The following is a 23,578-nucleotide window of genomic DNA, read 5'->3' on the forward strand; positions in this document are numbered from 1 at the left end:
ATTGGAAATAACATTGAATTTTTTTTTCAAGAATCGGGAAAAAAAGTCACCGACCTTGTATTTTTTTTTGTTTTCCGGAACATTTTCAGAAATCATTAGGTTCTTTTTTTTATTGCCGAAAAAAATCTGTATTGTTTTCGTTTTTGGATATTATACCTTGGGTTTTTTGGGCGGGTCCTTGGATGTGCACGTGGTCCATTCAGTGGTAATGTAATATAATATATTATACGATCGGAAGTAATGTTTTTTTTTTCGTGACAGCCTACGTGGACGGGAAATAGATGAAGGGTAATCTACACAGCCGTTGTTTGTGTTAACTGGAAAAAACGGACGTCCTCATAATACGTACGCAATTAATGTGCATACGCTTTGTTGCTCAATTTGTGTGATTTAACATTTTAATGTGGTTTACATGACGAAACGGCACGTCTCGTTTCCAGAGTGTGATCTACATTTTATTTTATTATTCTGCCTGATCGACGGATTCCGTTCTGTCGTAAAATTTACATTATTAGACCATCGTTGGTCGATACACGGCGATTTCTGGTGGTTATCTATGTGTACCTCGCTAGGGTAGTTATTTATTAACAGTTGATAATAATTTTAAATAATTAATAAGTTTTTACCATTTTCATTGCGAAATGGTTGTATAGATGACGACTATAAATAAATTGTACCAACATTGAACACATTATTATTATGATACCGCAATGGTTTGGACATTGACCGTCAAATCTTTCGGTTTCATTTTTATTTTTGTTATATTTTCTCTAAATACAGTATATTATTATTGTGGAAATAATTATTAATAGGATATAAACTGTTTGAGATAATATTCTGTACAAATAAATAATACATACACACTAAAATGGTGAAATTGTTTTTCTCTTCTTTCTGATTATGCTCATATAAAGTCGCGTATTTGTTATTATCGCCTAGAAAATCAAGGATTTTTTTCAAGTGTTAATGGAAATAAACTATGTATTTTACTAAAGTCACAGTTAAAATTAGCATTCAACACTTAACATCGACACTGAACGTTTTCTTACTATTTTAATTTTCTTATTATCTTATTATTTAATTGTTAAATGAATATCCTAACATTCCTAACCATGTTACAATGTACCATGTTACAATGTATCACCCTCATAATAATATTATGTAGCTATATGGTAGCAATATTTTGTTCTTTCGATAACGATAAGTGTGTAGCTATTTTTAACTTGATAATCACCACGGTCCACTGTTTTTACATTTTGTCATCATAATATATTTACAATTTTTTGTCCGTTATTTTATCTAGACTCTAAATCACTTTTCTTTTAACCGATGGCGGAGACACATCGTACATCATTGGTCATTACTCATTACATTTAGTTTGCAGGTATGATATTATTTATTTTATGTTAAATATAAATAAACTGGTTAGTAATATTTGATTTAGAATATTATTTAGACATAACTATTAACAGTTAAGAGGACCTGAGGATGCCAGCACTCTTTGTTTTCTCCATCTGACCCACTCTCGTTCAACAGAACCAATCTTGTGTGTTGTTAGCTTTAATATTACAGTGAATTGGCGTATTATAAAATATAAAGTCAATAACATTATTATCTGTATTTGTACGATGGTTTTTTTTTAAATAATTCATTTGTGTACAAGTTATACGAGTATGTAAAATATTGCGATTTAAAAATGATCGTACATCGTAAATATTTTAAGTATTATAAAAAATCCAACGTAAAAACACAGATAACGTTTTTAACTTAAAGTTTGATAACAGGTCAATTCCCTCTACAATATTAAAGCTAATATCACAAGATTGGTTCTGCTGAACGCAAATTGGCTATGTTGCGCGTGGCCGCGTGGGTCGGAGACAAAAACAAATATTGTGCTAACATCCTCTTACTATCATGGCACGTGCTTATGCCTTATTGTATTGTTGAGAATAACTTTCCATAAATATATATTACAACCTATGTCCAATATATTGACTAATGCGGATTTTGACGTTTTACTTATACTATTTAAAGTGATGACCGACGAGGTTATGGAATTGGCATTATTATTTAAAACACTAAATTGTTTTGGGACAATGTGCAGTATTTCATAATATTATGCATATTAAAATATTATAATATTATTGTAATCCACTGGGAATTATAATATAAATAACTTCTGCGAATAAAGTTGTACATACTAGGTTATGGATTTTAATGTATTAATTTAAATAAAATATACATTATTTTATTTTATTAGTTTATCGATTAACAATAGGTAACCTATAACATTATGTTAATTATATTTAGTGAATACTCCTTTCATTTTAATAAATTTAACGTGTTTTTTTATACACCGATAATGAACGATAAGTTATAATTCTTTACAGTTACAACTTGCAACACACCTATGTGAAATGTTGTAATATTGTAGTGAGTTATGATTATTTTACTTGTACCTCAAAGTAAATATGATATAGTCACTTAACTTGTATTTGTCGAAGAAAAACGCTTCGCATAATGTGGGCGTTATTTTAATTTCAAAAACAATTATTGGTCTTATAATATTTCTAAATTCTAAATTCTCAAAAACATCGGTTCATATTATTCTCGTTTTATTTTTTTTTTATTCATTTTATAAGAATATCAGGAAAAAAATAGTTTTTGCATTTAGTTAGTAATCAATTTGTGTAATACTCTCGGTTTTATTATATGAATAATTTCCAGACTAATGCTATACTATTATATATTAATAGTTATTATACATATTTTATTGATATCAATCACGTGCAATCAGTGATTTTTTACTGTATAAAAGTCAATTTTCCGTTTTTCTTAGGCATTCGTTTAAGTTTTGTCTTTTTATATCTGTTATATCCTTTAATCTGTAAACTTAAGCAATTATAATAATTATATAATATGAATATAATATGATTAAGTTTTGGAATTAAAGTATTCATTTATCTAGGCTAGATAATATATCACATTTTTAACTTATCGTGCACACTATAATATTACATAATATTATGTTAGTATTTATTATTTTGAATGTTGTATTTGTTGTAGATATTAGTGTAAAATTAAATAATGTAATATTTATCTTAAATATCCGTATTGGATTAATATTTGGGTAGAGTTAAATACCAAGTAGACGATAGACTTTGGTAAGCTTCTCTCACTGCTGTACGACGTATGCCAGTGGTTCTCGACCGGGGTGACATGGACCCAGTTTAGGGGTGACACAAAATCTCCACGGCAAAAGGAAAAAAAGAAGAAAAACTTTTTTTTTTTAAAATCATATTGTTATTTATTGCCGCCACTGTCATGTAAAAATCATACCTCAAAGTTCGTATCTATATTTTTAATTTGATCATACCTTTATTATATGTTAGTCTATTTGATTTAGTATAATACATCCACCTTTATAGTTTTTTTGACGAGGAATGCAAATTAAATAATAATTCAAAAGTATTATTCGCTTATTATACGAATAAAGCATACTGTTATGTTATTACTTGCCAATTAAATCTGTATATTATACTTTTATTTACTAAGGATAAACGCCGTAAGTAAATTTTACTAATATAATAATAATAATCAAATAATAGTCGGAACAAAAGTCACATTTATATTATTTTATCTTAACATATTGACCGTTAACAACATTTAACCAATTTAAAGTTTAAAGTTTATTGAACCCAGCAATTCAAATAAAGCGTGTACTTAAAATTTTTCTGTATTTTAAAAAAAAAAAATTCTAAAGTATACTGTTAAGATTGTTTATTATTTTGATGTTCGTGTGACGTAGTGTTAGGTTCTAGTGGCTAAAGGTGACATGATTCAAAAAAGGTTGAGAACCAATGACGTATGTGGTGTCGTGGTGATGTACAAAACCACTGGTACTGTGCGTGTTTACTATTATATTTATAGGGATGAATTTATCGATTCTTTGAATTAAATGTGATGCATTATATAATAACATATTATGATACTCTTAGTATTATCGTTTCTAAGAAAAAAAAATCATTTTGACTTCAATTATAATAATATATTTTCATATTAAGTTACAATTATTTTTATCGATTCCCAGATTTGTTATCTTTTCTTGTATCGTTCGTCCATTTAATTGTAAATTGAACATGCTATTGAATATTGTCATAATTCTTATTGTCAAATAAAGATAAACCGAATGAAGTTGATTATGTTGTACGTTTATTAGTTTATTATAATAATAATATGAAAACTAAAAAAAACTTGCTTTTGTACAATTTTACATAATACTATATTGACAAACTTGGGGATATTATTGTCTATTGATTACTCTAATATCGTACCGTAGCTGCTGGGATGTTTGTAGGCTTATTCGTTTAACCATCCTCGAACCAAAAAAAAAAGTTGACGATTGTTTTTTTTAGATATAATATTACGTATTTAAGTTTGAGGCAAAGCAATATGAACTTTGTTTCTAAAATGTCCGAAATAATTAATTTCCAGACTGTCCAAGTCTTCTGTATTATAAATGATTACTTATAAGTTGTTATCGCATATTGCATTTTACCGCGTGTCCGTGTATGGATGGACTATAAATTAAACGAATATTGAACTGTATTTGGATATTCCGTGTTTAAAATCCCTTGGTCGCTGCACCGCCGCAACATCGCCCACCAGCCTGCTACCAGCTGATATTCAGATTACGGTAGCCCGGTGTATACGACGTGTCGGTACGGTTAGATTCTAGTGCCTACAATCTGGGCAACAGGAAATCTTGTTTTGTTGTCTTGTAATCAAGAGTTCAAGAGTCCAACTTGAGTTTATTAAAATGGATAAACTCATAATACGATTAAACTGTACTGTACAAAATGCAATAGAATTTAGCATAATATTAATTATGAATATCAGGAACACCAGTCGCATTATTATGTACCTACCTTTAGACTATGGTTGTAGGTGCTTGCTTATTATATTTTTATTTTTAAATAAAATAATAGAAATTTCTTTTCGTCAAATTAGATTGTAGAACAAAAATAACAGCAATTATTATGGGTTCAAACTTCTAAGACGTACAAATTGATTGCAAGCCTCGTAATATTATTATGTATCATACCCTACGGCCTACACTTACATAATATATTTTACTTCTAGTAAAATTGATTTTTTTTATTCCTCAAAGTTCGTTACAAAAATATTTAAATGAAAAAATTATTATGTATGGACATATTGCCTACAAAAAACGTCCGAATAAACACCTATAATCGACTATTATTCTAGTAATTATTTACTTCTTTATTATTGTAGTTTAGGCTTTACGAATATAGACTTGTGAATATTCTATTATAATATACAAGTAGACATTAGCCCGGATTAAGTTTTGAATACATTATCAAAATATGAAAACTGTAGGGTTGATTTTGTTTTAAATAATTTAAATGTAAAATAAAAACCCCTCTCACGTAAAAGGCAGCCACCGAGTCAATACAATCAAAAAAGGTTTACATCAATAAAATTAATGATGTACAGTGTACACATTAAAAAAAAAATTCATTATTGAAATCATAAAGTTGTATATTATTATATACGACTATCTAAGATTCTTACTAATTTTGTTATCAGTTATTACTCTGATAAAAGTTAATTAAAACAAATATTGAGTATTGAATACGAGTAAGTTACACGCATACATATTATAATGAATCTAATTCAATATTATCGCATAATTTAGATTATTCGTATTATAATATTACTAATTAGATCTGTTAACATTATATATTTATATTCATTCATCTGTGTTTTAATTATAATCGTGAAGTTTTTCATCATAATAATTCGACCGTAACAAAACATAACATTTGAACGCTCTACAATTTGATCATATCGCCAGATTATATTGTTCATTCAGGACTTCCCAGTTTTTTGTTTAAGGTAAAAACAATTAACAACCCAATTAATTACATCCGGACAATAGATTTATGTATTGATGTGTTTGTATGTGTGAACGAGTGATAATATTCATCACACAAATGATGAATATTAATGCGACATTGAGGGAACAAAGTCATCCAGCTGCGTCATTATGAAATCCTTGGGTCCGGGATCATAGTACACCTGTGTATTGAGGTTTATTTATTTTGAAATCGTACCTAAAAGTGTTAAATTGATGCTAAAAATTGTGCGCGGAATGTGTTTATTTAATGATTTCTATAGATTACAATGAATGCAAATTTTTTTTTTATTATTAAATATACTTTATAAAATAACAATGAACTATGAAACGATTTAAATGTATTTCCTTATGTCGTAATTTGTACCAAGACGGCAAGACGTACAGACAGCAAGTACAGCCATCTAAAATATGGAAATAATTAACAAAACGTTGGTAAATATAAAAATAAGTCATTATGTTTTCACTACAAGGTCGTAAACACGAGGGATAAAATCATATTTTATCAACATTTATGGACATTTACTCGAAAAGGTATTAAATTCTTTTTTTTATTTTTACAAGAAATATACAATCTATACATTCGAGCACAATAAGTATATGTGAGATTAGAATAAAAAAAAAACATTATGAGGTTGCGTGAATAAGGAGCCACCCATTAGTTTAGCATTTAGTTTAGCTCGGAAGATTAAATTCTAACCGCATATAATACTTTGTATATAGGATTCAGAATATATATATATACGAATACGAGTTTGTAGGTAATAGAAGCTTTAAAAAGAAAACGTTTTTACTACTTAATTGAGGGATTTTGTGTTTTAAGCTTATTTCCCAGTTCATATGAGTTGTCACTGCGCTTGCACGGGCAATTTGAACATCAATGGTCCAGAGCATACCTTATGCATATCTTAAAAAGTGGGTAGTGAAGAAAAGCTAGTTAGTTTAAAAATAGGAAGGATTTACGATTTTAGTTTTTACGATGGTTTAAATGTAGAAACATTCTAAACCTATACATTCTTGTTTTCATGCCTTTAAATTTTTGATAGAAATATTTTGTGTAAATCATAAAAAATAAACCACTTGATAAATGTTTTTACAATAAAAAGTATTCTAAAAACCATATTTAAAAAAAGTGAGTAAGTGGATGTCGCTCTGCTGTACAGTAGGTTAAAAGTGAATCACTGTAATGGATGATGTTAAATTTGAATTCAATGATATAATATCATTGTATAAGAAAAACGATTCTGAGCGAAAACTGTCAGTCAGTCTATGATATTACTAATAATTTGTGCCTAAAAAAAATTGTGTCTATGTATTTTTAATATTTTTCAACTGCTATTGTAACAATATATCAGGAGCCTTGTATTAAATTTTCACGCTTTTTACCAAACAAATAAAATTTTATTAATATTTATGAAGAAAAAAACTAAAAAAATTGAAAACTGACAATGTCCGTAAACAGCCCAAAAAGAGTCAAAATATTTTCAAAATTTTATGGTGTATATAAAATAAAAATATTGATATTTTCATGTATCTACAGTTATTCGTTTTTGAATAACATTAAAATAACCAAACCGCTACATGAGAAATCAAGTGAATATCCAATATTGTAAAAATATGAACTTCAAACGCTCATAAAAATGTAATTTGATTTGCTTGTAGACATTTTTTTTTTGATAAAGGTAGACAAACTTATGAGGAATCATTTATTACATTTTCAAATTTAAGATTTAAAAAGAGAAATTTTTAATGAACTCTCAACTCAAAATAATTTGTTAATTTTCGTGTTTTTCTGTATTTTATCAATATTTGAACTTTAAATGCTTACAAATAAAAACTGTGACTAAGGATTTTTAATATTTTTCAAATGTCATTGTAATCATATAGTAGGAGCCTTGTATTAATTTTTCAAGATTTTTTACCCAACAAATAAAGTTTTGTTGACATTCGTAGAAAAAAAGACTAATAAAATTGAAAATGTTCCTAAACAGTTCAAAACAAATCAAAATATTTTGATAATTTTATCGTGTATAGAAAATTCCCATTATTAACGACCAGTGAAAATTTCATGTTATACGTTCATTTGTTTTAGAGTTACACCAAAAACCAAAATCGTTTTGTGGAAAACTGATTTTGTGTAAAAATTTCCGTTTTTCCTTAATTTTTATGTTGTTTTTCCCGGTGCTTTTGAAAACTATTGGAAATTTAAAATTTCGAACTCCTCAATGCACCAACAATATTCACTTTCCCATCGAACAAGATACTGAAGTTGAAAATTGAATCATTTCGATTTTTGACTACTTATCGTGTATACAGACACGTCATTGTAAAATCAATACATTCATCGCACCGCTCAGAATCTAAAATTGGCTATTTTGAAATTTTCATAAAGAATTTAAATAAGATTAAAATTGATATTTTCAGTATTAAAAAATAATAATAAAAAAATCTTATATTATACGTGTAGCGCACGAGTCAGTTGATGAAAAAAAAAATAAATTCAAAAAAAATTGATCATAAAGTACAAAAGTTATTTTATTTGTCAGGTCTTTCTGTTAAACTTTGTATATAGAACTATTAAAATATCAAAAAGCTGGTTTCATACTTTCATACGCTGTGAACATTCTCATATAAATGATTGATTTCTTACTGATTGTCATGTTAATTTTCTACGTGTGAAACCACCAAATAGATAAGTAGTTATTTTAAATCTATAATTAAAATTTTTTTTATAGACTAATTAATTGTATTGCGATGTTTGTGATTTTTATCTGGGAATAATCCACTACCGCTATTGTAAAATGTATTTATTAGTTTTTAAACTCTTCCTTGAAACATATTATTATCTAAAAGTCTTTGGTCCGTTAAATTTACAACACGTGTAAAAACAACCCAACCCGTATAAAATGCTAATTGTGAAGAATGAAAAAACCATCGCACAATATTCTTCCATGGTTCCATAAATCAATGGTAGTGCATAGATTTTAAAATGTTATTGCAGATAATATTTTAATTATTATAACCACGCCATTGTTTACAACTACCTACAAATTTTAAAGAAAAGGAAAAAACGATTGTATTTGTTTTTGTTTGTTTATGTGCTGTCGGGGAAGTCTTGGACTGTGTTTATTTAATTATTCGACAAAGATAATTGAATTCGCACTAATGCATTTCATTTTGTATGCAATGAGACATATTATTAAATGCATTAATATTTATTAGTTTATTACTGAATAAGGATGGTATTTATGATTGAGTTTTACAGCTGTTAAAAATCAGCTATCGTCGTATAATTTGTTATTAGGTAATATTATTATTTATTACGTTTCAAAAATCAAAAAACTTCTCGAAAACATATCGTAATCAAAATTCAAATATTAAAAGTCGGTTGGGTTGAAGTGTTGAACACAATTTATTATTGTGAGTTGTGACTTGTGACCTATATAATAATAATATGTATGAATAATCTCAGTATCTATCTACTACCTATGTTATCGCACCCTTAAAAATCCGGTAATTTATTCTAAATTAGTATTTGGCTTTTGCTTTAGTTTATATAATGCATATTATTTGCATCCATAACGTTCCAATTTCCATTTAAAGTTTTACCTTTTTCAGTTGCTAGTAATATGTTTAGTAGAACTGAAGAAGTAATATTATGCATATTTAATATTATACAAAATTCATAGTCGTATAGAAGTGAGAAGAACATAGTTTTTGTTTTTCATTTTTAATGCTCAAAAAATTGCTTTTACGACATTATGTTAGTCATTAGTTTATGTACACTAGTTGGTCGCGAATATGTCAGTACCTGGCTCTCCTGTTTATAGAGTTGTAAAAACCATGTCAATTAATTTCATAGTCTTTGACTCCCAAAGAATATAGTAATAATAATATATAATATGTAAGTAAACGTATTATTTTTGGAAAAAATTTCTCAAGAACATGTTTTAATGTTACTAAATGTATTACCTAATAAATAGTGTATGCCTAAACTATTTGATAAATTACAGACTAAATAAACAGTTCAACGATTACCGCAAATAACATTTCATGTTAATTTGATTACAAATTTAACGGATTAAACAGGGAAATCAGCTTTCAGGATAAATTACTAATTACATAATCAAAGCAGCGATGGGAGGGAAGAAACAGACGTTGAAGGAATGTTCTATTTCATGTTCTATTATGAAATTACATTGATAATTATCTGGTACATATTCGTTCTTTGCTCTAATACGAATTTGTTGATAGTAATTATATATTTTATTCTTGTTCCAGACAAATGTCTATATTATGATAATCTTTATCTAAATACGTTCTTATACTATTGTCATACGACTATTAGCCCAGGTATTTGTGTAGATTCCTAAGTTCGGTTTACATTGATTTTGTACGTAAGCTACCTGATAATACATTTTCTAATGTTATTATTTATTGGAATGGGATAATAATATGAAATATTTCAGTTTATTGTTAAAATAATTATGTTTGATAAAAATTTAACTTGACTATTCACAATTATTCACATTATTACACATTAAAATATAGCAACTTTTCATTTTTATTATTTCGTAATCAAGTGTAGGTAATTCAGTTATTGTGTAGACAAAATGGGTTCGTAATAAATTACAATGTATTGGGACAATATAGAATAATATATATCATGATTTATAGCCTTTTGGTAAAATTGTAAAACGCAATACCACCATCAACCTAAAATGTCACACCAAACATGCTAATTTGATGGTATGTATTTATCTATTTTCGATTATGTTCGATAGGATGAATGGTGAATGAATGACTTGACTAGTTAATTACAGGAAATGCACAAATTACTTTTTTTTTAATTTCGTGATTGAACATTTTATAAAAATTTGTTTTGTTACACCTATTTTTTAGACAGGTTAGTTTATCCAAGTGTCTATGAAACACAAATTGCAGGAAATTTAAAACGTGTTCATGAGTAACATTTTTCGCCTATTTGTTTGGGCGTTTGATTTGCATTTGCTATTCAGGGACTATTTCATAATTTTTTTTTTTTTTTTTGAAGGTCAATCGTCTCTTTTTTTCTAACATTCTAATATTAATCGTAAATTATTAGTCTAGACTTATCAACGACTATTATTTTGTATACTTATACTCGACTTTTAGTAATTTTTATTGCAATTCAGTTCAAATTTTGTGTTGACTTTATAACAATAAATACTATGATAGTATATTAGTATAATACGTTGTCAGCTTAGTAAATAAAATGAGTAATTTTTTGTTGTATTTTGTGTAAAATTCAGCATAAATATTGAGAACGGTGCTCGGTAAGCGTCTGACGACTACTGACAAAGTGACAACTCAAACTTTAGTTGCGTAAACTTATTTATTGCTTTATTACGTGTTAATATTCTTAAATATAACCAGCCAATGTTGAATATTATATTATTACGTTCTTACAACAATATTAGAACCAACCAATTCGCAACACTATCTGAATTTATTCTATTTAAAAAAAAAAATTAAATACATTTGTATAAATAAAAAAAACAATAGGCTTAGTTGTTAAGTTTTAGACTACCTCCCAAAGTCTACATTTTTGAACCGAGCGGCAGGGGACCAGACACAAATCAGTGGTCGAATAATCGATCCCAAGAATGTTAGCAATTTAATCTGTCAACAATGTTTTTTACCCAACATTTTAGGTTTTGCGCTTACAAAATATGTATTCTGGTCAGATAGTCCGACTGCAGTTTAATTGTTGTTTAGTTTGACTATCAAATTTTGCTGCATAGATGCTGTATAAATATTTCGAATAAGTTAGTGATTAACTAACTATTCATTAATACCTTACATTCTAACATAATATAAATAACAATAAATTATTAATGTCCGTCAATTGTTCGTTCTGATGTTCTAGTTATTCTTAATACCTTCAATTTAAGTTTATTCTATTTTAAATTAGCTTACATTTTAATTAGAAGTAATTAAATGACAAAACGTTTATGAAATTAGATTTTATTAAATTTATTCTTGAAAATACACCAGTATAATATTATACGGGTTCAAAATCCAATAATATTCTGGGTTTAAAAGTGATGAATTATTTATAAATTATGTTTCTCATAACTATTTTTGTCGCTCTGTATCGTAATAATGTAAAAATACAAAGTTTACCTAGAAAGTAAACATGATATAATAAATTAAGATAAAGGACTATCTACATTTCCATATCAATTGTTCTGATTATTATGGTTAGATAATAAATACATACCATACCATTATATAAAATTTAAATATTTGTTTCATTTATTTCAGTTCCGTATTATAGAACTCAATATTGTTCGTATTAATGATGTAATATTGTGTTCTGCCGGAATTTTATTTATTCCGACGTCGATGCGAGCGCAGAAAATTATAAATTTAAAAAAAAACTATGATATTATTGTTCTTAATTCGGAATTGTATATCGAAAAATGAATAAACTAAGATAAGTATATATTTTATGGAATTATATGCTTTAAAAAAATGTATTAATTTTAAATATTTTAATAGATTATTCAAGCGTTAATAGGTGTTGGTTGTTAATAACCCAATATTTGTATTACATTTAATTATGACTCAGACAGAAGTACTGAACATGATTTCAGATGAAATTGTTCTTATGACGTTTTCATTACGTATCTATTAAATTATGGTTCTACTGACTACTATGAGAAGCTGTAGCTGTATAAGTGACAGTTTTTAAATAAATTATTAATTTTAATTATGGATATCGTCCTAAGACATAAATATATATTCATCCACTGCAAAAATTGTTCAAGCAGTGTAGTCATGCAGTTTTAAATGTTGAATTTTCTTATTATTTTTAACCATACAAAAAACGATAAGCGATAAGTAATGTTATTCGAATAATAACTAAAAAGTGTAATTTTTAACGGGCACCACGTGATGGTGTTGTGAAAACGACAACATCCTTCGTAAACATCGATTCTTCGCGTTTTATTTTTTTTATTTTGGTTCGCAGTTGCTTATTAGTTATGTTCAGCAGCCAATCCGTCGTCTTTGGCAATCGTGCAGTACACACGTACTGTAGTGTTACAATCTCGACGTCCGACGATGGCGCTTAAGTCCGCGGGCCACCGTGCAATTTCAAAATCAAATAACATCAGACCGATCCAAATCGTGTTTGCGCTTAGGAATTCGCCACACGCATAGACGGTACATTACAATATTATACACACTTCATTCGTGTGCACATCAAAATGTTAAAACATGATCGATGGTATTCGTCTGCGCTGCCTATGCAATATCATACCAATGTGCGAAATATCGTTGTTGTCGTTTTAAGTGGGTCCGTTAAAAACGATCCTCCGACCGGCAACGCGATAAATATCCGGTGTAAAACCGCATTAGCGTGTGCCATTATACGAGTAGTTATTCACACACGTGTATAATTGTGCAGTGTGTGTGTGTGTGCGCGCGCGCGTACGTGTGCGTATTTATATAATATATTATATTATATTATATTTATATTGTATGTACGCGCGAGTATGGAGTTCGATTGACAATCTCATTTTCGTACGAGGCCCGAGGCGACTGTCCATTTCAAGGTCTGCACTCTCTGCACACTCCGTCCGCTCACCGCGTTAAAAAAAAAAAATAAAATTAAAAAATAAAAAATAAATCTCGTTCCGCAGCAGCAGCTCTTCGCACAGGCAGCCTTTCATTCCACATTCTAATGAACCCGGCCGGCGGACGCGTGTCGATCCAACGCTCAGCGGCGCGTACTTGCACCTATTATTAATAATATACTACGAGCGCTCGTGTAAATAATAATAATAATAATAATAATACTGTATATAATAACAATATTATCGTGTGTGTGTATAGTATAATATAATATAAGGCGCGCACACGTGTGTGTACCGTCGCAGTCGTCGCGATCGTCGTCGTCGGAGCAGTCATCACTCGTAGTGGTATTATACCAGTTGTAGTAGTAGTAGTGTGGTGTCGGTCAACGGGCATCCAACACGGCCGTCGTGTATATTAATATTATTATTGTTGTCGTACACTCGTTGGTCGGGTCCGTCCGAACGTCGTTTCCGAGTAGGTACCTAACTTACCAACGTTCAAGTCTAAAATTCGCCGTTCCGCCCGCAAACCGTTTTCAGTATTATAAACAAATAATATTATGGCGGACGTACCCCGCCGTACGACGTACGTAATATGTTTTGATATTATAACGATTTGATGATGTTGATAATAATAATATTATGCAAACTCGATTTTGTTTAAAAAAATTATTACCATAATGATATTATGTAAAGCGAGAATTCGGCGTGCCGGCGGTCGGAAGCGCGAGTTTTCGTTCAAATATTATATTTGATCGGCGTTTTGAATTTGTGATGTGTTTTGCAGATGAAATCGACGTCGCATCCGGAATACCTCTCATCTACACGACCGGTCAGAGATAAGTTATGATACCAGTTTTATGATATCCGACAGATACAAGCACGTCCTGAGTCTCGGCCCGGTTTTCGCCGACCAATAACACTAAAATGGTGGTAGATCATAGTGGATCCAACAGTCCAGGTAAAAAAATAATTATTTACTTTTATATTGTAAAATAAATAGACAGTATAGCGAGTTTGAAAACGTTTATATTCCTCTCTTTTTTTCCTCATCAAACGTTGTTATGTACGTGACGAGATAATATAATATAATTTGACGCCGTGTTTTTTGCCCGCTTTCAAAAAATCTCATGACCGGCAACGGAATGTATAGCGTAGTAAGTCATTGGGCCGTGTCTTAACATTACGCTGTAAGTACTTACGTTTTAACGCAAACGCCTTCAAGTTAAAAAAAAAAAAACCGATGGTATACCGTACGCGGTACCTGTAGCTAAATAGTAGTAATAAGTTAGATCTGCGTATTGCGCACAAAATACAACAAGACAACCCCGCGACGATTCGCGTCCGTAAAAGATTAGCAAAATCGTCGTTTGAAATATTACTATGATGGGTACGTTGTACCCATTAATCATCGTGAACTTTGTTCTTCGCGATCCTACCGAAAACCCGATTTATTATTTTGTGATACTTATTTTGCGTGGGTAGCTCTATGTAACACTGGTGCGTTTTTACACGGGGTTCGTCTTAAGTCTGTATAGTAGGGGTACCTGCATAAATTAATTACGCGTGCTGTTTTTATTTTTTGAAATTCGGCCAACAAGAATTTCGCTGAGCGTGTTTTAATAAAATATGTATTAGGAATAACTGTGGTATTGGTATTATATAATATATTTTATACGCATAATATGACATGTGACGATTCAACGGTTGTAATGAACTCATATGTGTCATAATAGAATTTTAATTGGCGGCATAATATAGACGAGTGTAGGCACACGATATACCTTAATGTCGCCGTAAAAACTACAGACTAACCGGGTCTGTGACTATTGTGCCGCGTTTCGTTACAGTTTTCAAAATATAAAAACTAAGCATAGTGAACAAAAACCGTTATTGTTACAACGTTACCTACGCCGTTCGGAAATTATTTCGGTATTATTTCGGTGGTTGCGGGCCACCTCTAAAACCGCGTGTATATAGTCGATGTTCGTTTATTTCTCGGTCTGGACGCATAGTAGTTTCTTTCTCCTTCCTCCAAAACGCGTATTATAGTGGTAGGTACCTAATACAATATTAATATAATACTATACACCCGCCTCCCATGCGTATAATACTATAATATAATAATATAATGTTATGTCGTTTGCCCATTCATGGTTGTATTGTAATAAAGTCTCGGACCACTTGTATGGAGTCACCACCACTGCCGCCGCCGCCTCCACGTGAATCCGTGTGCTCTCGGCTCGGCTCGATCATAATCGAAAAGCGAAAAAAATAATATAATACAAACATAATAATAATATAATATGCGCACGAAAACAATGCCATTGTACGGATTCTTCTCAATCTCTCTCTCTCTCTCTCTCTCTCTATTCTTATCTCATTGCATAGTAATAATATTACTATCGCGTGTTGGCGAGCAATATTGCAGGAGTTGAAGAAAAAAAACAACCGTTTTATTATTATTTCGACGGCGATCTCGGCGGTTCACGATCGTGTCTGTTCGCGATCATCAGATTATCAGCGTACACCGAATTGATTTTTAAATGACATCGAAAATCTGTTCGTTTCTTATCGTCGATTAATAATAAAATACTGCCATGATATTAAAAAAAAAAGCGATACGACTCCGTTGGACAAATTTTAAATCTCCGACTCGCACAACCGTTGTCGTCTTTTCTCCTTATTATTTTTCTTCTTCTCGTCCCACAACAGCGGTGGCGCAACGACGTTCGTTCGAAGTATAATAATAATAATAATTATTATTATTATTGTTATAATATTGAACGGTCCGCTCGAACTTTGGTCCTGTACGCGACGTGTCGTGCAGGCTGCGGCGGCGGTCACACCGAATAAAAATCACTATCATAGACCGTATTAAACCGAATTGTAGTGCACATTATACGCGTATCGTCGTCATTATTATTATTATTATTATTATTATGTGACATACACTTCACACTATAATAATATCGTGTATAGTAGTGAAACCGGCGGCGGCGCGTCGTGGTGTCCCTCGGGCTCAACCAACTGCAGTCGTTGATGAATTCGGCCTTTGACGTGCCACGGTCGTTATTACAACGATATGGACCCTCCCAACGGCGGCGGTAAAAAAATCTACAGTCATATATTATTATGTACACACGCGTATCTATTTTCGTTTTTCTTCGCCGCGTTCTTCACACACACACACACCTGCTGCATCATCTCGAGACGACCCGCAAAACAACTCCCCCTGCAAGTCGAAATCACAGACCCCTGCTCCGAGAGAAAACCATCCGGCGAGTTTTTCCTCTTAGGCGTGTTCCGTCGTGTCTGGTAAAACAAAATATGCGCGCACCTATCGTTGTTTAACTATTTTTCAGTCACCATAACGATAATATTCCACCAAGTCGCCTATCCTATCGTCGACGGCGATTCCCAAGTCTCGACGGTTTAACGTAATACTGTATTTATTATCATTTTTCCAGACACGAAATTCAATAATGGCAGGGTAAAAAACCAAGAAACTATCGATCTCAAAATCAAAAGTAAGTAGCTAGTCCGTATCGAACGTTCGCGTTTTTGCGGCGTGATGTATAATATTGTAATGTCGCATTATTATCGCTGCGGTGTACTTAAATGTCATGTGGCGTTTTTGTCTTTGTTTTCAGGCGGGACGTTAGACAGATACGAAAAAAAATTAGACGCCGTCGAAAATGGTTCGTTTCCCCCCACCAAGGAGGTGGCAGATTTCGAACAAGCTATTGAACTCACTGGTAATTGCAAATTCTGATGTTATGTCATATTATTAATCAAACATTTTACAGGAGATCATCTATAATCTATATTTTATGTTTAGGTACATAATAATTTATATATTATGTACTTATTAGTTACTTTTATAACAGTTATAGCTGATGTGATCCATAATCGAATGTGCATGATTTTAGAACATTCAAATAAAATCACACCATAATAATATACAGTAAAGTAAAGTGATCACTGATCACGGATCAGTGATTAAAAATAAATTACAATTACAATAACTACAACCAGGTCAATCGGTAGAATTTCACCTTTAATCATTAAAAATATTAATTTGTGGTTTCTCTATTTTTTTTTCGATTTAATTTAACATTCAAATGTTGTAAAGATTTTTATAAATATAGTATATTTCTATAGACCTATATGTAGGTTAGGCCAGGTTCAACAAATTTATATAATTGATTATATTATTATATTGTTATTATTATATTTTTTTTTAATAACAATACAATTCTATTCTGTGTTTGTAACACTAATTGTCAGTTTAATTATCAGCATTTTTGTATCTTTAGGTTATGGAAAATTCCATTATTTACTGTTGGTCGTGTGTGGTTTTGTTAGCACCAGTGAGGAAATGGATGTTATATGCATGTCATTCATATTACCATCAGCCCAATGTGATCTTAAGCTAAATACGTCTTCCAAAGGATGGCTAAATTCAATTATATTCATTGGTTAGTGTGATTATATTTTAATGCCAATATTTATCATGCACTTAATGAGTGTATAATATTCAATAATATGTTCTAGGTATGATGGCTGGTGCATACATTTGGGGGTCGTTAGCTGATGCATTGGGTCGTCGTAAAGTATTAATTGTTATCAGTTTTATGAACGCCCTGTGTATTGTAGCATCCACTTTTGCACAGTCTTACGGTGTATTCATGTTCTTTAGATTTTTAAACGGAGCTGCGTAAGTGAATGTGCTGATGTAAATCAATAAATAAAATCTTTTCTAACATACTTTTTAATCATTCTAGATTGGGTGGCAGCGGCCCAGTAATATGGTCATACTTTGCCGAATTCCAGCCTAAGAACAAACGTGGTTCAATGTTGAGTTCGATGGCAGCATTTTGGACACTCGGAAATTTGTTTGTAGCATGTAAGTACATAAATTATTATTGTAATATTAATTTTAAAATTAATATTATGTAATTTATTTAGCGTTGGCATGGATCATCATACCACAAGATATTGGCTACAGGTCTCCTACGTTTTTATACAATTCTTGGAGAATATTTTTGGCCATATGCTCCATTCCTAGCGTACTTGTTGCTGTGTTCCTGTTTTTTTTACCAGAGAGTCCAAAGTTTCTATTGACCCGTAACGATCACAAAAAAGCATTAGAAGTATTCAAGCAAATATATGCTACCAATACAGGAAATGATCCAGAAATGTACCCAGTAAGTTGAATTAATTTATTATAGTGTCAGTGTGGAACCTATACAATTTTTATATCACCAAATAATTTTTATATCCAAATTTAAAAATAATAAAAGTACTAAAATATTAATGTAGCTTAAAATAGTAACGAGATATTAAATATTAAGAAAAATTAAGAGTTAAATGAGTTAAAGAATATTTCAATTTATTTTTTAAAAAAGTAACATCAAAAAAAGTCAGATCCACATCCATATCAATTGTCCTGCAATGTATTGGCTGTGATTTCTAAAACTTGTGGATCTAATTTATTTATAATTATTGAAGAATTAAAACTTAATTAAATTAATATTTGTGTAAAATTAGGTATATAGTAAATTGCGAACTCGCATACACATTTGACATTTAATTGTGGAAAAAAAATTATTTTTTCAGTTCAAATGTATTAAACATTTAGTAGAAATAAAATACTATTGAATCGAGTGTTCAAAATGAACATTTATGTCTGAATGATTTTTTATAACTACACAGCCAAACTAAACCCAACACTTTAATATAACTAAACTTTAAAATTTTACATTAAACATTTAAATCTGAAGTAAAAAAAAAATATGTTTGATGTTTAATGTATGTGTATAATTTTAAAATTATAGGTTAAATCATTGGTAACCAAGTCTAATGCTATTGAACATGACACTAAAAAAACTACTTCTTTTAAAAGTATGACTGAAGAAGTAGCTCATAATACTAAGATGATATTTATGCAGCCAATATTAAAGTACACGTGGATATCTATAGTGATCAACCTCAGTTTTCATATTGGGTATGTTACGTTTATGATTGTTTGAAAATTGAAAAAAAATTTTTTTTTATTTTTAGTTATTATGGTCTCATGATGTGGTTCCCAGAGCTATTTAATAGATTTGATGAATATGCTCGAGCCCATAATGGTAGTGAACAAGCACTCGTGTGTGAAGTATGTAGCATTGACGAGTTACTAATAAATTATTATTATAACTGTTTATTTTTATTTGTTGATTGGATAGGTGACTGAATTTGTAGTTAAAACAGGATCACACTCTCATGTGGACTTATGTTCAGACAAAATCGAAAGCGGCGTTTTCCTTGAATCATTTATTACAGTGGCAGCTGCTATTCCTAGCAATATATTTGCAGTGTTAGGAATGGACACATTGGGCAGAAAATTCTTTTTAGGTAAGTTAAAATTAACTCAATGTCTATAAATATTACATATTATTAAAAAATGTTCTGTTTATTTAGTATTCAGTACAATGGCATCTGGAATATGTGCTGTTGGCTTGTCACTTATCACTAGTAAAAGACAAAATTTAATAGTATCTGCTATTTTTAGTAGTGCTATTAGTTGCGGTAATGCTGCTTTGGATTGTTTAATCACAGAAATTTTTCCTACAAATTTAAGGTAGTATAATAATATATGATTAATGGTTATAATATAATTTGTCATTGAGATAAGAAGTTACAATGGAAAATATTTAATCATCATCTTTTAATATCGATAGAGCTACTGGAATGGCCATATCTATGGTAGCTGCCAGACTGGGAGGTATTATTGGAAATATTGTTATCGCTGCGCTGCTAGATCTCTATTGTCCATTACCTACTTACATTGTAGCTGTGCTCCTGATAGGTATGACACAATTATGCGATATTAATATTCAGAAAAAAGTAAATATTTTAAAACAATTTCTTTTTTCTATTTAGGCGGAGGGCTTTTGTGCCTATTGTTGCCTAACACCACGAGAGAACCATTAACGTGACCTATTTATGGAAAAGATTATATAATAAACAGATTTAAGTCTATCATTATTATTTTATTTTCATTTATTGACATGACATTTTGTTAGTTTTAAAGCCTTTATAGACACATAATTTGCACACTTATCTATATATATGAAAAAAAAAATTCTTTCAATATGATTGTATTAATTTGTTGTTTACTGTATAATATGTATAATATGTGTATGCTAGTACACATATGTTTGTATAGATATTTTCCAGACAAAATTTCTAATATACTATTGTTTATTTTATTTAATTATTATTATTATAATTTTTTTTTTTTACTGTGAATTTCTTGTGAATATACTGTTAACCTTAATATTTTAGATTCCGGTATTTAGTTAAGTTACTTTATAACTATAGTGTTAAAATTACATATATACAAACTAGATGCTATTCTTAATTTTTTTTTATGTTTGTTTAGTCATAATTAAAAGTTTTATGCAAACCAAATAAAAGTATAAACAGTTATTTATCTTTATAACTTTTATAAAAATGAATGTAAGTTGGATAGGGGTAAGTATAACACAAATATAATCCTGAATGGTCAAAGTCACGGTCTTAGAAGATAAGGTCGGACAACTATACATTATTAGCATTCCGCTTAGTGAGGCAAATCCATTTCAAAATTTGGCCGCTGTACTATTGAGCGCTGCCCTGCAGACTTTTTTTGATGTTATGGCATTATAGTATTATACAAGTTTAAAATAACCTTCGACCATATAAACTAGCTAGTTTATTATAAACCAACTAGTTTATATGGTCGGAGAAAATAATATAATAATATAGTCCATAAAAATAACCCCGAATGCCATATAAATATTGTTCTTAACCTCAAATGAGTCTAACCGGCAACTCGGGAAATGTTTTTGCCTCATTAAGAGGGCGCACTAGTAGACAAAATATGGCATAAAAACATTGTTTCGTAATTCCAGGAATACGGCTTATTGAAGCGTTTTACAGTATAAATACCTATTACAAAAATTGTAGAGGAGAATTTTTTCTAGAAACGTAAGAAGCCCGATTTTCGATATTCTTATTAATTAGTAAAATAATTAATTGATAAAAAGTTTAAAAAAACGTGTTAATTTACCATGCGATATTGGACGATTGGAACAAGAAGATATCAAAAATCGGGCTTCTTACGTTTCTAGAAAAAATTCTCCTCTACAATTTTTGTAATAGGTGTTTATACTGTAAAACGCTTCAATAAGCCGTATTCCTGGAATTACAAAACCATGTTTTTCGGTAAAAAAAAACATTTATTTACGCTCGTCATGTGCTGCGCCCATTATAGGCAGCGGCAGCGCTCGGTACTAGGTGTTTATACCACCACCCCGCGCGCGATAACAGCAGTACCGCACCATAGGTCAAAACGGGTTTTCTATCGCAGCCGTGCGCCCGTACATAGTTTATAAATAACCCAGATAAGAAAATGATTATTATATTATATTTCATGACAAATATTATTTAATTTTGTTCGGTTTTATATTTTCTATTCGTATCCGAATTTCGTACCTACTAATAAAAACTATACTTATGTTCTTCAAGTAATACGGCTTATTGAAGCGGTTTACAATAAAACTACCTATTATAAAAATTGTAGAGGAGAACTTTTTTAACAATCGTAAGAAATCCGATTTTTGATATCGTATTCCAATCGTCCAATATCACATGGTAAATTAACACGGTTTTTAACTTTTTATCGATTAATTATTCAACTAATGTATAAAAATATCGAAATTCGGGTTTCTTACGATTGTTAAAAAAGTTCTTCTCTACAATTTTTGTAATAGGTAGTTTTGCTGTAAACCGCTTCAATAAGCCGTATTACTTGAATTATCGAACTATTTGGGTATGATAAAAATACTAATTATTGCGATATCGGAATAATTAATAATTATATAAAAAAATATTAATATTAAATGTCATATAATAATTATATTATAATCGTTTGAATGAATAAATTATTATTACAATAATTAAAATATAAACTATGGTATCGGAGTATTTTGTAAAAAAAATTAATAAACAAAATTAATTCAAATGTTATAACATTTATTGAACGTATTGTACACAAATTACAAATATTTAATTATTACTATTTACTAACGAAATGTCATATTATAATCGTTTAAATTACTAAATAATAACATAATTATTAACTGTACAAATAACTATAAATTATTATATAAATATTAAAATATTAAATAAATTAAATATTAAATACACATAAATCATTTAAATTTCTAAGACTTATATTTAACAAATGCGTGGATACGATAAAATCTGTATTCTTAAAAAATAAAGTATAACTACCTACTATTAGTATGAAAAAATGTATAAGAGATTTAAATTTACATGTATAAATGTAATTATAAATTATAAAGTAAAGTTTAGTGTTTTGGTGGAGCAATGGGCACAGGACAATAGCCTAAATTTATATTTTCTAAAGCTGAAATATTTTTTTTTTTTTTTATACATAATTTTAGACTCGCGTATAATATTATAACAGCTATTATAATGATTAAATATTTGTTTGTATATACAAATTCATACGTCTTATTTAATAATACTCAATTTAGTAATTCATCTTGTGTATTTGACTTTGAAATGATTTTTAAAAAAGCTTCTTTGTCGAATTTTAAATTTTTTATTTCATCTAAATGAATTGGTTTTGGATAACGTTGATTAAGTGTAATATTGCAACATGAATCATTTAAAATACAAAAACATGCTTTAACTTAGATACCAGTATATACCAGTATATTGTATATCATTGTTCTTTCCCGAATAGTTTTAAATAATAATAATAGTTCAAATAAATACATGATAAGTATAGGCGAAGGAGGTAAAAATAAGGAAAAACAAAGGACAAGAAAAAAAAGGTGGGCAAGTGGGTGTCACTCTGCTGTACAGTAGGTTACAAGTGGGTCACTGTAATGGATGGTGTTAAATTTAAATTCAACAATATATTACTAAGAATATTTGATGATATTATTGTGAATAA

The 23,578-nt window shown here is 29.7% G+C and overlaps 1 protein-coding gene across 8 annotated transcripts in view; it reads left to right on the plus strand.

The window, feature by feature from the left end:
* LOC132944289 (synaptic vesicle glycoprotein 2B) overlaps positions 1-21,039 on the plus strand; it is a 73,037-nt gene extending 51,998 nt beyond the window's left edge. For 4 of the 8 annotated variants that reach the window (XM_061013560.1, XM_061013556.1, XM_061013561.1 and 1 more), the window contains exons 2-14: positions 14,348-14,521; positions 17,031-17,090; positions 17,214-17,318; positions 17,880-18,041; positions 18,118-18,280; positions 18,348-18,469; positions 18,532-18,770; positions 19,401-19,570; positions 19,627-19,723; positions 19,794-19,962; positions 20,029-20,188; positions 20,289-20,416; positions 20,491-21,039. In XM_061013560.1, coding sequence (XP_060869543.1) covers positions 14,488-14,521; positions 17,031-17,090; positions 17,214-17,318; positions 17,880-18,041; positions 18,118-18,280; positions 18,348-18,469; positions 18,532-18,770; positions 19,401-19,570; positions 19,627-19,723; positions 19,794-19,962; positions 20,029-20,188; positions 20,289-20,416; positions 20,491-20,546 — 1,665 coding nt within the window. In that variant the 5' untranslated portion in view covers positions 14,348-14,487 and the 3' untranslated portion in view covers positions 20,547-21,039. Of the gene's footprint in view, positions 1-13,191; positions 14,147-14,347; positions 14,522-16,630; positions 16,668-17,030; positions 17,091-17,213; positions 17,319-17,879; positions 18,042-18,117; positions 18,281-18,347; positions 18,470-18,531; positions 18,771-19,400; positions 19,571-19,626; positions 19,724-19,793; positions 19,963-20,028; positions 20,189-20,288; positions 20,417-20,490 lie in introns of those variants that run through there. The other 4 variants (XM_061013555.1, XM_061013559.1, XM_061013558.1 and 1 more) reach the window with 4 other exon arrangements.
* The last annotated feature ends 2,539 nt before the right edge of the window (positions 21,040-23,578 follow it).

This window comes from Metopolophium dirhodum, chromosome 5 (genome assembly GCF_019925205.1).
Source record: "Metopolophium dirhodum isolate CAU chromosome 5, ASM1992520v1, whole genome shotgun sequence".
Taxonomy (NCBI): domain Eukaryota; kingdom Metazoa; phylum Arthropoda; class Insecta; order Hemiptera; family Aphididae; genus Metopolophium; species Metopolophium dirhodum.